The 14050-nt window shown below is 35.3% G+C and overlaps 1 protein-coding gene across 4 annotated transcripts in view; it reads right to left on the bottom strand.

Moving 5' to 3' along the window:
* Positions 1 to 14050, bottom strand: part of LOC127935744 (H-2 class I histocompatibility antigen, Q9 alpha chain) — a 273397-nt gene that overhangs the window by 13484 nt on the left and 245863 nt on the right. For 3 of the 4 annotated variants that reach the window (XM_052533883.1, XM_052533881.1, XM_052533882.1), the window contains exons 4-6: positions 3573 to 3866; positions 3270 to 3368; positions 3151 to 3168 (exon numbers count right to left, since the gene is read on the bottom strand). In XM_052533883.1, the coding sequence (XP_052389843.1) occupies positions 3151 to 3168; positions 3270 to 3368; positions 3573 to 3866 (411 nt within the window). Of the gene's footprint in view, positions 1 to 3150; positions 3169 to 3269; positions 3369 to 3572; positions 3867 to 4692; positions 4969 to 8797; positions 9059 to 12752; positions 12875 to 14050 lie in introns of those variants that run through there. The other variant, XM_052533880.1, reaches the window with a different exon arrangement.

The following is a 14050-nucleotide window of genomic DNA, read 5'->3' as shown; positions in this document are numbered from 1 at the left end:
TTCATGAATTATTTTTTAAACACTTTAATATGTTTCATAAAAAAATAAAAAAAATAATAAAAACATTTTGAACAAAAAGCTGAAAAAATTGACTGAATTGGATTCAAAATGATAATCAAAATGTAAATGGAGTCAATCAACACCCCAAAGCTTGAATGTAGTTATGACCTCTTCATCAGTTATTTTATTCTGTAACTTTACAGTTTTGAAGCTGTTTCATGTCAGAGGATCATATTACACGTGTTAGTATCTGGAGTTTCTTTTTTCTTCTTTACTTGTGTTTTTTGGAAATTCTGTGTAGAAGATGTGTACTAGCCCTCTATCATGTGATAATGAAAAAACCTATTCTAGGAGTATAGCTCAAATATATTTAGACTTTTTTGTAAGTATACGTCAATTACACTAAAATGACATTTTAAGTATTTTTATGAGGAGTACATAAAGCCCATTACTGAGAAGTACAAAAAAATAAATGTGTTTCATTGAGGCACATAGGCGGCACATAGAAGAGAAACAATAATGTACAGTATGTGGTAAATAATGAGTTTTTTAACCTTAAACATATACTGTACATACATTTCATTACACCAAAGACACAAAATAATGTTCTTTTTAGCAACATCATGTGACCCCGTAACAGTATTTTTTTCACGTACACATGTGAAACCTATGAAAACTTATTTCTGCCATGGAATATTAAGGATAAAGGGTCTTTTTTTCTTGCGATTGTAAATTTATCTCACAATTCTGTTAAAGTCTAAATTGTAAAATCTAAACTTGCAATTCCAAGAACAGAAGTCCAAATTGTGAGATAAAAAGGTCACAATTGTCATTTTCACTTTTTTATTCTGTCATGGAAACAAGGTTTCATAGTAACCAAAAGCCATGAATGTTGTAATTTTTGTTGATATCAGCTACCACAGGGTCACCATCCACATCCAACCCCCATCCACTGGAGAGCAATTTCAAATTGAATTTCTGCATAGAGGACCCTATTATTTTCTATTGTAAATCCTATAAGATCATCGCTGGTCAAACTTTGCGACAAGGATCTAATAAACTTGGGTACGACATGCATGTAGACTGTACGATGATGATACCTATTGACTTGTTTCTATAGAAGAATAAAACGTCATTAGCATGCGCTAGTAGTAAACAAAAAAAAGAGAATCATATTTTGTATATATATAAAATATATATATCATATATATATTCAATGATCATGCTCTTGTTTACATGAACTAAAATTTATAAATGCTGTCTAAGTATTGTACATGTTAACTAATGTTAACAAGATATAACATGAGTAAAGTATACACATATGTCATATAATTTCATTATCTTGGTATTTGACAGTTCACAATAGAGACCAAACTTACTGCTGTAGTTAAAGGCATTTTTAGATATCGAAAGTCTAAATGTCACAGTGATATGGATAGTGTCTTTAAAAGAGACTCAGGTGTGTGATTCAGGTCCATGTAAACACAAAACCACACCATTACATTTATGGAAGCTTGGTAACCTTGTGCTTTTTTAAGTTAAATCCTTAAATCAAGCGTTATTAAAAAGTTTTTTTTTAATAAAACTCTTATCTACATTGTTGTTTTACTTTAACAAAAAAATTATCTAATATGAAAATTTGTAAATGTATAATGTTCCAGGCTTGGCCAGTATTATTGACTGCCTTTAGTTGCTGTAGGTAGAACTGAGTGTAACAGGCTGTGAATCAAATCATTTGCTGCATTCGGAAACTAGAGACAAACAGCTGATGGAAACCATCTCAGTATGAGCAGGAATGTTTGGGTTGATTTATCAATAAATTAGTGGTTTTAATAAAAGTACTAAGAATTTAACAATGGCAAGTCACTGAATACAGCTAAATAAATTTATATAAATTACATACAGCTATAGTTTTTGGTTCCAAGGAAAAAAAAAAAACTTTGTGTAATTTTTTTTAAAGGCCATATCAGGAAATAGAGACTGTCATCTATAATTTTCTTTTGAATATACTTTCACAAAATAGTGGCTCTTTAAAGTGTTAAATTATATTTTTCAGGTGTAATATATCTGATCAGCTCAACACTCTTCCTTCTGTCTTGTGTTCATTGTGAATATACATTTCACCAACAACATTTCTACAAATTCTGCGGCACGCCTGCAGTGGTAAATATAGTCATTTTGATTCTGAATAATATTTTGTATCAATTTTGAGAAGGAATCATACATTTTAACATCACAGATCTATAATTTATAGAATATATTGTTGAATTCGAAGCAAAGGTTAATAAATAAATTCTGATGAAATATGGATACTGTTTTGACAGCAGAAAGACAGACATTCACCACCTACCCATTTCTGTGAAGTTTATTTATTTTAAAGAATCAAATTAAGATTACAATGTATTAAAGACAATTAATATATAAAAATATTTACATCATTTAGATTTAAGAACCTCAAGGAAAATATATATAGTTTACTGTACAGAGCTTATTTTAAGTTTTGCAGGAGGTAGTACAACTCCTGCCAGCACCAAGACTCGAACCTGCAACCTTCGGGTTACAAGTCTAACTCTCTAACCATTAGGCCACAGCTGCCCAAAATCAATCCTGTCACTGAAATGTATGATCCTTTGTGCGTGTGTGTGTGAGAGTGTGTGTGTGTGAGAGAGAGAGAGAGAGAGAGAGAGAGAGAGAGAGAGAGAGAAAGTGTGTGTTTGTGTGTTATAAACGAGATGGACAGCAGGATAATCATCTTTTTTACTTCATCTCTTGCACTCATCTGGTCTCCTAAAATGCCAAAAACATATTATATATTTAATTGATTTCACATGACTGAAACAGTTTCACTAATGAATAATAATGATAATAATACACTTACCTATTTATGTTTTTGTATCTGAACGAGCTGAGCTGTTTGAACCAGTTTAGCGTCACCAGATGCTAAAAACAGAGATCATAAATTAAAATATCATGACAGTGCAGCTACATCACAACTGCACAATTCATTTTATTAGATCTGTTTAAAGAAAATACTGTAGAGCTATGCATATATTTCAGCATACTCTTTGATTTTACATAGGAATATAAACATATTACTATTAACCATTTGTTATTAATAAATATATCAGATGGATATTATAAAAAACTTACCATTGACAGGTTTAAAGCCTGAAAAACAGAAATCCACAAAGATGAATTATTAGCAAACAAATGTGTAAAACATACAGTGTGGTCAACAGTGATGATAATAATATCTGAGTTTCTCTCACCTTTCTTTTTCTGATAGACCGTATATCCAGCAACAGCAGTGACAATCAACAGGAAGACACCAGCAACAGCAGCAAGAATGAAGCCGATGGGGACAGAAGCTGAAGAATCAGATCAGGTGAAAACATCTGGTTATTAAAGACTCCGATAATCTTAGAAACTGGTTTCAGATTTCAGAAGATACAAAAACAGCATTTATTACTGTGATATCTGCAGTACATTATAATCAGAGACTGGCAATAGCTAATTATTTCCATCAACATTTTTATGTTTCATGGTCTACTCATCAAGACAATCATTCTCACCGTAGTTAGTTTTGATCTTGTCGTCCATCAGAATGCTTCTGAAGGTTTCACCCTGATGCTCCACCACACAGCTGAACTGGTTCTTCTTCAGCTCCTCAGGTGAAACTTTGATGGTGCTCGTCCTCTGAAAGGTCCCGTCCTCATTGGGAAGAAGTTCAGCAAGATACACATCCTCATGATGCTCTTGTCCATTTTTCTGCCAGGAGATTGTTACTCCACTGGGGTAAAAACCTGTAGCATGACATTTGACTGAAGACGAGGAAGACTTCTGCAGCAGAGACACCTGAGGAGCGACTGAGACAGAGAGAGAGAGAGAGAGAGAGACAGACACAGAGAGAGAGACAGAGAAACAGTGAAACTGAAACAGAAAATTAGCCATAGTCTGCAACATTCAAATAGAACAAACAAATCTATCAGGTTGCTCTATATTTCTTCTCATTAGCTGTTGTTGTAGTACTGAGATCACATCAAGAGCTTTCCTCAGCTGAATAATGGGTTATTAATCAGACTGACAACTCAATCAGATTGAAAATCTTTTATGTAAACACCTCAATGGATCTGACTAAGATCGATCTAAAGGAAATTTCAATCAGAATAATAAAAGGTTTGGTGTAGACCTAAAATAATCTTGTGAACGTGTCATGAAGCGTCTGTCTATCAGAACCCTTTATAGATCTATTTACGTATTTTTTACTTCTTACGAATGTGCAAGTTTATTAATGTCTTGTGAACTGGTCAGTGAAGGAGACTGAATATTTAATAAATATTTATAATTTAAAAAAAGAGCTCTAGCATACAGTATTTGTCAGTTTTCCTTTTATGCACGTCATCAAGACAAAAATGACAATTATACTCCTGTAGCTCCAGTGACATTCTAACAGTTCTTTCTCCAGATCTGATGCACTGTGCATGAGCTGAAATGTTGTTTGGAAACACAGATGAACATTTAAATGTAAATGTGAATTGGATTGCAAAGGGTTTATATACAGTAAGATAACTTTCAGAATCTGAAAGTGATTGGACTGGTTCAGATTGACAAAAATGATTGCATGTAAACATCCATCTATTGGATTTTTCTAATAGGGTTTGACACTCTCCTCGAAACAACTGATATTCCTACCTTTTCTCTCCAGAGTGTCCTTCCCATATCTCACATACTTCTTTATCCACTCAATGCACTCATCCTCCAGATATGCTAGTGCGCTGTTTGCAAATGCTCCATTGGAATCCCATTTGTTCTTGGTAAGGACAGCTTGAGGACTAGCAGCAGTCCAGGTGAGGGTGCTCTTATCCAGAGTGAGGAAGTCCTCTCCATCATAACCATACTGATAGTATCCTCTTTTGGTGCCATCATCATCCAGCTCACAGCCGTACATCTGCTGGACAATGTGAACACCTGAGAAGAGAGAAACAACTTAAATCACACTCACTATACTTTATTTCTTCTAATATAACCTTAAGACTTGATGATGGAGCAGAATATATTCCAATCTTCTTTTTCAACAACAAAACCAAACATCCACAGAAAGATTAATTATGCACATAGCGATTAAGAGTAATTATGATTAGCTAATGAAATTCTAAAGATACCAAATACACTGAAGTTGGTACTAAAATGTACTAGCTTTGAGGAGAAGTGAATAGATGAATATGATTATATAAACATGAAAACATGAGTTTGACAGCTGAAGGTTATTCAGTAAAAGGTGAAAGTAAGACTCAACACGAGCTGTTCTTTGCATAAACAGTGTTCATTGCAGCGGCTGATTAAACATGAACATAAGAAACAAGTTTGAGATAAAATGGTTACAGTGCTGATGTTATACTAAGAACATAAGTTTGCTCTAAATATGTGTGTTTTGCTTATAAATGTGTGATATGGTTGAACTGAGGTTTTATGTTTGATGTCTAATATCTTTACAGCAGCACAATTCAAATGATTGTGGTATTAATTTCATTATTTTTATTTCTGTTGATCTGTAAATAACTCCAATCAGCAGTGTAAAGGAGAAAATGCAGACAATATTGCCCTATCTGAGTAATATGGGAGCACCACACAGAGATGACGTGAGACACACTTGATGTCACATAGATTCTGTGATTCAAAGAAAAATATTATTTGAGAAATCAGCAGAATGTCCCGTCAGATCAGTTCATCTCATCTAAAGCATCTGTTTAACCTGTTAACTGTCACTCACGTTTTTGAAGATAGACATGAATGTGCATGATACAAACCTAAATTTTTATAATTCATGACTGAAAACATTTTGTAACATGATTTTGATGTACCATTTACATGGTAATGCAATGTCTGATTTTAAAATGGGTTTTGAAGAATGAATTTTGAGATTTTATGTTTTCAAGTGATATATAACTTCTGATGATTTCTAAAAAGTGATAGAGAAAAAGGCAACGAGGAAGTCTTTTTTTTTAACAAAGGCCTGACTGCTGGACAGATTGCCAACTTTCTATCACCCTAAACCTAAACCTACTTCCCACAGGAAACTTTCAGCATTTTTAGATTGTCAGAAAAACACCATCAACATCAGCATTAAAGACTTTTTAAATAAGTTGATCTCAAAACTCATTTTCAGTCAGCAGCGAGTGTTTGAAATAACTTGATCCGATGTGGATTATGATCACAATACAATGCAGAAATATTTATAAGCAATGCAAAGACTGTACGCTAAGCATTAACATTACCATAGTAAAAAGATAAATATGACCGCTGGAGAAATCAGACGTCAGCTTATTCTCTATAACAATTGTGTATTTATTTAGTAACATTCTATCTGTCATAAGTTGCATCTCTAGAGTTAAGCTCCACGTAGCCAATGTCATAAAAATATAATTATGTTTTTTTGTTCGGGAGCTTTTATAAAAATATAGAAATGATCATTCTTTATAAATGTGATGTACAGTATAGGCAGCTGTGTCTACAAATAAATAGAAATAGACTCGACTGAATAGCAGACTATGTTCATAACTTTTTCTGTGCGACTTATTTTCAATACTGATAAATGAATTAGTTATGGTCAATGTATAACTTATTATAGAAAAAGATAGATGATTTTGGATTTAAATAATTAACAAAGCATGCAAACAAACTGCCGCTGTTATCATGTTCATTTTGTGATCGCGCAAGTTCCCGAGATTTATTTCTTATTCGTTTTCTGATAACTTCTCTTTGTTGGTGAAATAAAGGGGTTGTATGACGTTGTTCCTGAGAGGTGTGTAATGGGTGGGTTTTAGTGATGCGCAGCTGAGCCTCAGACCCGACGGTGGAAATGCAGCACTATTTTGAACTCGGTGCTACTGGCCCAAGTCTATTAGCCCCGCCTGGCCCATTTTAAACACTGGCTAGCACTGGCCCGACCGTGGAAAAGCCATAGAAAGTAAAAGAAATGGACACAGTGACCCCATTGGATTCAATAGAGAAAAATGAAGTCAATTAGAAGCACGCATTTCCTGAGCTTGATGACATAGAGGTCACGTGAGCAACCTGTAAGTCTTCTAATCACTGTGCCAAGAGAAATCTGAATCACCCACCGAATCTTCCACAGAAGGTGAGTGTGAACAGGAGCAAATTTTGGTAAGTATTCTGATTAATTATCTCCCTTGACTTTATGCCTCCACGTCCCTCGATAGCCTCAGAGACAGTAAAAGATTGTCTGCGAGCTTCTCCTCCTGTCCATACAGTAATTTCTCTACTGTGCGACAGAGTCGCTGGTTATGACACAATGGTTAGCCTATTTTCTACAAAAACTGCTTCTACGGGACCATAACGTAAGATACAAGGTAATGGAGCCTTTTATACATTTTCGTGTTTCTTTAGAAATAATTAATGGACAAATGGTGTAGTAAGTTATTCGCTGTCAAAGTGACGCCAAAATGAATGGGAGTCAATGGAATGCTAACAGCAGGTAGGGGTCCACTAGCCAATGTCGGCGCCCAGGGGTGCTTCAAAAAAATATGAAACCCTGCCCCCCTGGGAAAAGCATCTAATGATCCCGCAGGGCTCGGCTAGTTCTTGGCTTTAATCTTCAACAGAGAAATGAATCGCTCAGACTCTCTGCAGAAAGTGAGTTAAACTGATTTTTGCAATATAAAATAGCAATGGAATTAATTTATTGATCAAGCTTAGGATGACGTACAGCTGTCAGCAATCAGTTTTACGGATCACAGAGATCAGAGTATCATGACACTCTAATAATTGATCAACATTCATACTGCTTATCTAATAGGAACAAAGCAGCTTCATTTCTAGCCCTGAATCTGACAAATCCTGTTTGATCCTGAGCTCCGGCAGAGAAGCCGTGACACAGAGAACAGAGAGACGACATGAAACACCCTTCTGTCATAAAACTCCTGTGATTCATAGACAACAGATTCTTTGAGATATCAGTCATGATTTAATTTAGCAGGATATCACATCCCTGCAGCTCATCTAAACCAGCTCGGACCACACATTTCATTTAAAAAAAATAAAAATGTTCTTCTAAGAACTGGTTTATTTCTTGCAATAAAAAGAAAACTAAATTAAAAATTTGTATACAAACTGTAAATTTAGCTTAAAAAAGCCTGGCCTTGAAGTCTGAAGTAGTGTGAAGGCATTTCAAAGTTTGAATGATTTCAGTTTGAAGTCATTAAAAAGCTTGAAATCGGAGGGTGTTCTGGGTGGTTGCTAGGCATTTGCAATCCAGTTGCTATGGTATTGTAGTTGGGTGGTTTAAGGTAAGCTGGGTGGTTTCTATGTGGTTGCTAGGGTGCTATGGGTGGTTGCTAGGGTGTTGCCTTGACATCCCTTTACTTATTTGTATACATTTCACACCACCCTAATGTTATTAAATTTTCCAGGGCTTTCTCAATTCTTGGTCCAAAACTCTGGAATTACCTACTATTGTCTATTAGATTATCCCCTACTCTATTCACATTTAAATCTTCTCTTAAAACATTTTTTCCCCCTCAGGCATATGCTCAATTTTATATTACTTTTTTTATTTTATTTTGCATAGTGATGTTTTGTTTTAACTATATAAATTTTTGTTCTGTTTTCTTTGGATTTATTTTATTTGTATTTAAATTGTATTGTATGAGGATGGTTGTGTCTCATATGTTTAAAAGGTCTATATGAATAAATAACATGACCTTGTTTATGTGTTTATTATTGATGGTGTGTAAAAATACAGAGATTATTGATTTTTGTATTATACAGTAGTTCTCACCTCCAGTCTGATTAAAGCGATCCTTGACAACATTGACACTGCCCTTAAAGGTCTGCCCGGCCCCAGTCAGGATCTTAGTCTGCTCATTCCAGTACTCTTCTCCCTCGGATTTAGCTATCCATTCTTGCCTGGGAGTCTCTCTGCGAATGTTGCTGTCATAATATGTGAAAGGCTGTTCATCTAAAAGCCCAACTGACACAAACTGTGGAAAATTGGGTAAACCTGATGTTCCTGTATAGAAGTATTGTAGGGAATGTTTTCCTGAATTAAAAAAAGAAACAAAGAGAAGAAAAACAATGCCTCAATAAATGACAGCAATAACTGAGACCCCCTTCACCCTCTATCATCGAAACATCATTTAGTAAATATACAATTTGCAGATATGATGGCAGATTTACTTTTTTTCCTGTGAATTCAACTGCCTGGTGCAAATCGAAAAGTTTTCTAACAGTCGTTAATATATCCTGCACCAGAACCTTCTATAAACACCCTGGTAAAAGAATCAACATTGTCTAGTACATTGTTTGGATTACTCGCCAGATTAAGATTAAATATTTGAAATGCTTATAATGTTTGTAAAATAGCACATCTTTTTAAATATATGAAAGTACACTTAACATCAGTCAGTCAAACATTATAATATGATATTATTATAATTAAGCATTATATGATAATGACTTTAGAAATTAGAATAACCACATTAATTCATATTTGTCATGTTGACAATTAAGAGCTGGTGGTGACTCTTTCGAGTGTTTTCCTAGCAATGTAAAGGGTTGCACTGCCCTCTAGTGTCAACAGAAAAAAGATACTCCATTATAGTTTTTATGGTTGTTTTTTTTTTTTTTTTAAATTACAATCACTAGGAGCCATTTGTCATTCCTTAGGTCACTTTCTAAACCCCTCACACAAGGAGCACAACATCAGTCTGTGAGGATAAATGGGAAATAATGTATCATTGATTTGGCACAAAATGCATTCATTGACTACACGTGTCAAATGACAAATCATTTTATCACAAAAGCAATTTGATCTAGTTTAAAGGAACACTCCAGTTTTTGGAAATAGACTTGTTCTCCTCACTGATGCTGGTCTAATAGGATTCAATGATGCATGCTAAAGGCGGGCGTAAACGGTGCGATTTTTGCTGTCGTACGAGTTCGCATGCGATTTTTTTCAATCGTGTAGAAATCGCGTATTCTCGTACAGTCGCGGCTCGTATCATTTGCGATGAATTACGAGCCGAGCAGAGTGGCTTACGAGCACTTCCCGACCTCCTGATCATTTTTAAACATGTCTAAAAAGTTTGTGAGCTATCGGTTTGAATTCGTGCCATTTGTGCGGTTGAACGAGCCGATTTGTTGATTTATCTTAAGTTGACCAATCACGAACTAGGAAAACCACAGAAGAAGAAAGACGAAGACGGCAGCGCCATGGCGAATGTGGACTATTGACCAGGAGGATAAACTCGCTGAAGTCTGTCAGGAACAGCGAGCACTGTATGATGTTTCTAGCAACGTATTCCAATGCCTTTTTAGTTCTCTCTCTCTCTCTCGTTCGCACGCGCATATGTAGTTTACAGGGACTCTCCATAAACGTAATGGTACTCTATAATGTATATCCCCATACACTACCTCTATCCATCACGGAAAATGCATGTTTAAAATTTCTATTAACACCATATAGTATTTTTTTAAAGCCATTTGGTTTACGAGGGCACTGTAATTGTCCTCACAAACCATGTTTACATTGTAATACCTATTTCAGATATTTATTAACCATATACAAGAACACACACACAGCGTAACCAAACGTCCCGGTTTCCTATTGTTGAAAAATAACCTGTACGTGTAGGAAACAGTCCAGGCTCGTATCAAAATTTTATTTTCTGTTATGAGAGAGGGAGAGCAGTTATATTAGGCGCGTTCCACTTGAAGCAGCGCTGCACGCACAGAAGGAACAGTGTATGACATCAAAGTACCGCGAGAGCGATTCGAATGCATTGGATATGTGTGTTTTCTTATCGCTCTTGCGGTACTTTAATGTCATACACTGTTCCTTCTGTGCGTGCAGCGGTGCTTCAAGTCAAACGCGTCTATCAACTTCGTGCGATTGCTTCTGGAATTGGCAGGTTGTAAAATCGTGTCGTATATCATCTCGTCCGTGCGATTTTCAGGTAAAAACTCTCTCGTGCCGTGTGCGTGGACATACGATCTTCCGATCATCCGAATTCGCACCGTGTACGCCCGCCTTAAGCTATGCTAAAAGTGCTATCTCTGGGGGGGTTGGAGATTGAGCCTGTTTCCAAAAAAAGTGTTGTGTTCTTTTAACACATACAAAAGTGTTTCACTGCCATCAGGGCCAGATTAACATATTGCTTAATGGTTAGAGAGTCTAATGGTTGGAGAGTCGGATTCACAATCCAAAAGGTTACGGGTTTGAGTCTCGGGCCGGCAGGAATTGTAGGTGGAGGAAGTGAATGTATAGCGCTCTCTCCACCTTCAATCCCACAACTGAGGTGCCCTTGAACCATTTTTCAATATATGTCAAGCATATTATCTATACATTGTTTTACTTTTTTTGTGCAAGTTCATGCATCCTGAATTGGTGAATTCCTTGCAGGAGAATCTTGACTTTCACTAATGAAGGGTAATGTGTTTGAAACAACACTCTAAAAGATTATTTCTGTGTTACATTGCAAGGGAAGATATCCCAAATAAAGCAAAGTGTAACTTTATACTGTTGAAACTGATATACTGTATGCCAGGGTTCCTCAAATCTCACCCTGGAAGGCCAATCTGCTGCAGAGTTTAGCTCCAACCCTGGTCCCTGATCAAACTCACCTACCTGTGATTTTCTACTGATGACATTGATTAGCATGCTCAGGTGTGTTTGATTAGGGTCAGAACTAAACTTTGCAGGAAAGTGGATCTAATGTGACAGATTTGAGGATCCCTGCCCCATGCAATTTAAAAAAAGTGCACCAATCACACACACTTTATTACTAATTACACAAGCTACAAAAAAAAAAACAACAGGTAAAATTCTATACAAAACAAGATTGATACTGTCTACTGTTTAAAATTCACTGCAGTATGTTAAATGTTCCATGTTTACATTACAGTACAAAATTATTCATAACTTTTCTCCTTTTGTATAGATAGTGGAATTAAAAGACTGCGGCTAATGGTACAAAGGGCAACTTTTTGAGCGATGTTGCTTGGGCACTTAACAGAGAATGGATAACAAATGTCTATCTGGATACTTTAGATCAGTCCTGGGCCCTGCCTCTCACCTGGTTGCCCATTGACAACAGCATGGGACATTCTAAAACGCTTAACATGAAAAACGCTTAATGTGGTTTAATGTACTAATACAGTAATATTAACAGACCAAACTCACTAAAACTCATACTAATAGAGTATAATATCTACAAAAAATCAGATGATCCCTGAATATGAATTCAACGCATTTAATAACACGTTAAGACTTTTTCTCCCATAGAAAGCCATCATAAGGCTTAAACGAGTTGCATTCATATACAGGGCTCATCTTATTTTTTTGTACATAGTATACTTTATTAGTATAATGTTAAGTGAGTTTGGTCTGTTAATATAACTGTCTTAGTACATTAAGCCATGTTAAGTGTTTTTCACGTGAAGCATTTTAGAATGACCCAACAGCATTGCCCAAAAATGACAATAAGTGCTATCAGAATGAAAAGTCCTTGTGTCATTCATTGTTCACAAACCACAGTCAAAATGCATAGTCATGTTTTCAATATAACAGTGCACTCTGTTAGTATTACCTGATGTAAACTATGGCAACATTTTGGATGATATTCACTGTATTGAACAGTATGCCATATTAGATTTGATTCGATTCAGCTTTATTGTAATTGCAAATGTAAGGTACAAGGAAACAAAATGCAGTACGCTTAAAATCATCTACTCACCACCTAAAACGAACTGTATCCCAATGAGCCAACAAGTTAGTACAAGTACGGAGTGCATGTTTACTTTTTGATTTAAAAAAAATAGTTCTACATTAATTACTTTGCCTTGTTTCTGACGCTTCAATGCCTGTTTATAAACTGGTGAAATGTACCAAGTAGGACTCGGGCTCATAAATAGCTCTTGAAGCTGTAGCCAATAAACATTCTGGACAGATTCAACGTCATCAGTCTCTAAGATAAATACCATACACAGTTTTTTTTTCTGAAAGTGAAAACAAAATAAAGTAGGCTAATGCTATATCAGGGCTTAACCCCCATCGAGGAAGAATGTGTTTCAATGTTTTTATATTGTATCAAACCCTAATACTCCATTCCTATTTTTCACATTTTACATGAACAGATGCTTCACATTACCCGTTGTTTTTTTTAATATAATTTTTAGCTAGTTTAGATTTTTCAATTTAAGCTAATTTAATTTTGCAGCTTGGACTATAATTATCCTACATCTACAAGCCTCATGGAGTTCTTTCACGAACAATTAAGCTAATTAAGTCAATCAAACAGTTAGAACACAACAATAAAAAAAAAAGTTACCGGTATATTATATTCTGAAAGAAACTCTGCATACCTAAAAAGCAGACCTTTGTTATTAAAGAGCTGTCTAACATTATATATTCCATAACTGAACCAGTTATTATAGAACAGATTTATTCTTAAATAAAATATACCTATTGTTCCATATGTAACATCGGTGAGGAGAAAAGTTATGTTTTTAAATGAGATTCCACGCCAGAAGGACTTGTTGGTGAAAGTTAGATAGCTTGACAGGGAGTTTATAAATATCATAATTACACATTAAAGCAAATTTTGTGCCACCAAGTTGCAAGAAAGCATGAGGGAAAACATTCCAAATAGAGGTGGGATTTTTTAGGAATCGATTAAGCCAATTTATTTGATTTATTTTATTTTTACTGAACTAAAATCAATGAAGTTTTAACCGTCCTTTTGTTGAGTATTTAGTATCACTGACTTTTTCAAATAGTGGGGTTTCTTTTTCCATAAAAATTTAACTAAGATTCCCTCGATAATTTTACAAGTGTTCTTATCAATGAACAGTGACTGAGCAGCATAAGAAAGGCGAGACAGACCCTCCGCTTTAACAAGCAAACCTCTGCCTTTCAAAGAAAGGTCTCTCTGCAGCCAGCAGTTAAACCGTTTCATTGTATTTATAACAATTGGGTCCAAATTAGCAGAACATCTAGAGTTATCTTTGGTTATTTTTATACCCAAGTATGTAA

Source organism: Carassius gibelio, chromosome A19 (genome assembly GCF_023724105.1).
Source record: "Carassius gibelio isolate Cgi1373 ecotype wild population from Czech Republic chromosome A19, carGib1.2-hapl.c, whole genome shotgun sequence".
NCBI classification, from domain to species: domain Eukaryota; kingdom Metazoa; phylum Chordata; class Actinopteri; order Cypriniformes; family Cyprinidae; genus Carassius; species Carassius gibelio.
The sequence above is the reverse complement of the archived record's forward strand: the minus strand, read 5'-3'. Positions and strand labels throughout refer to the sequence as shown.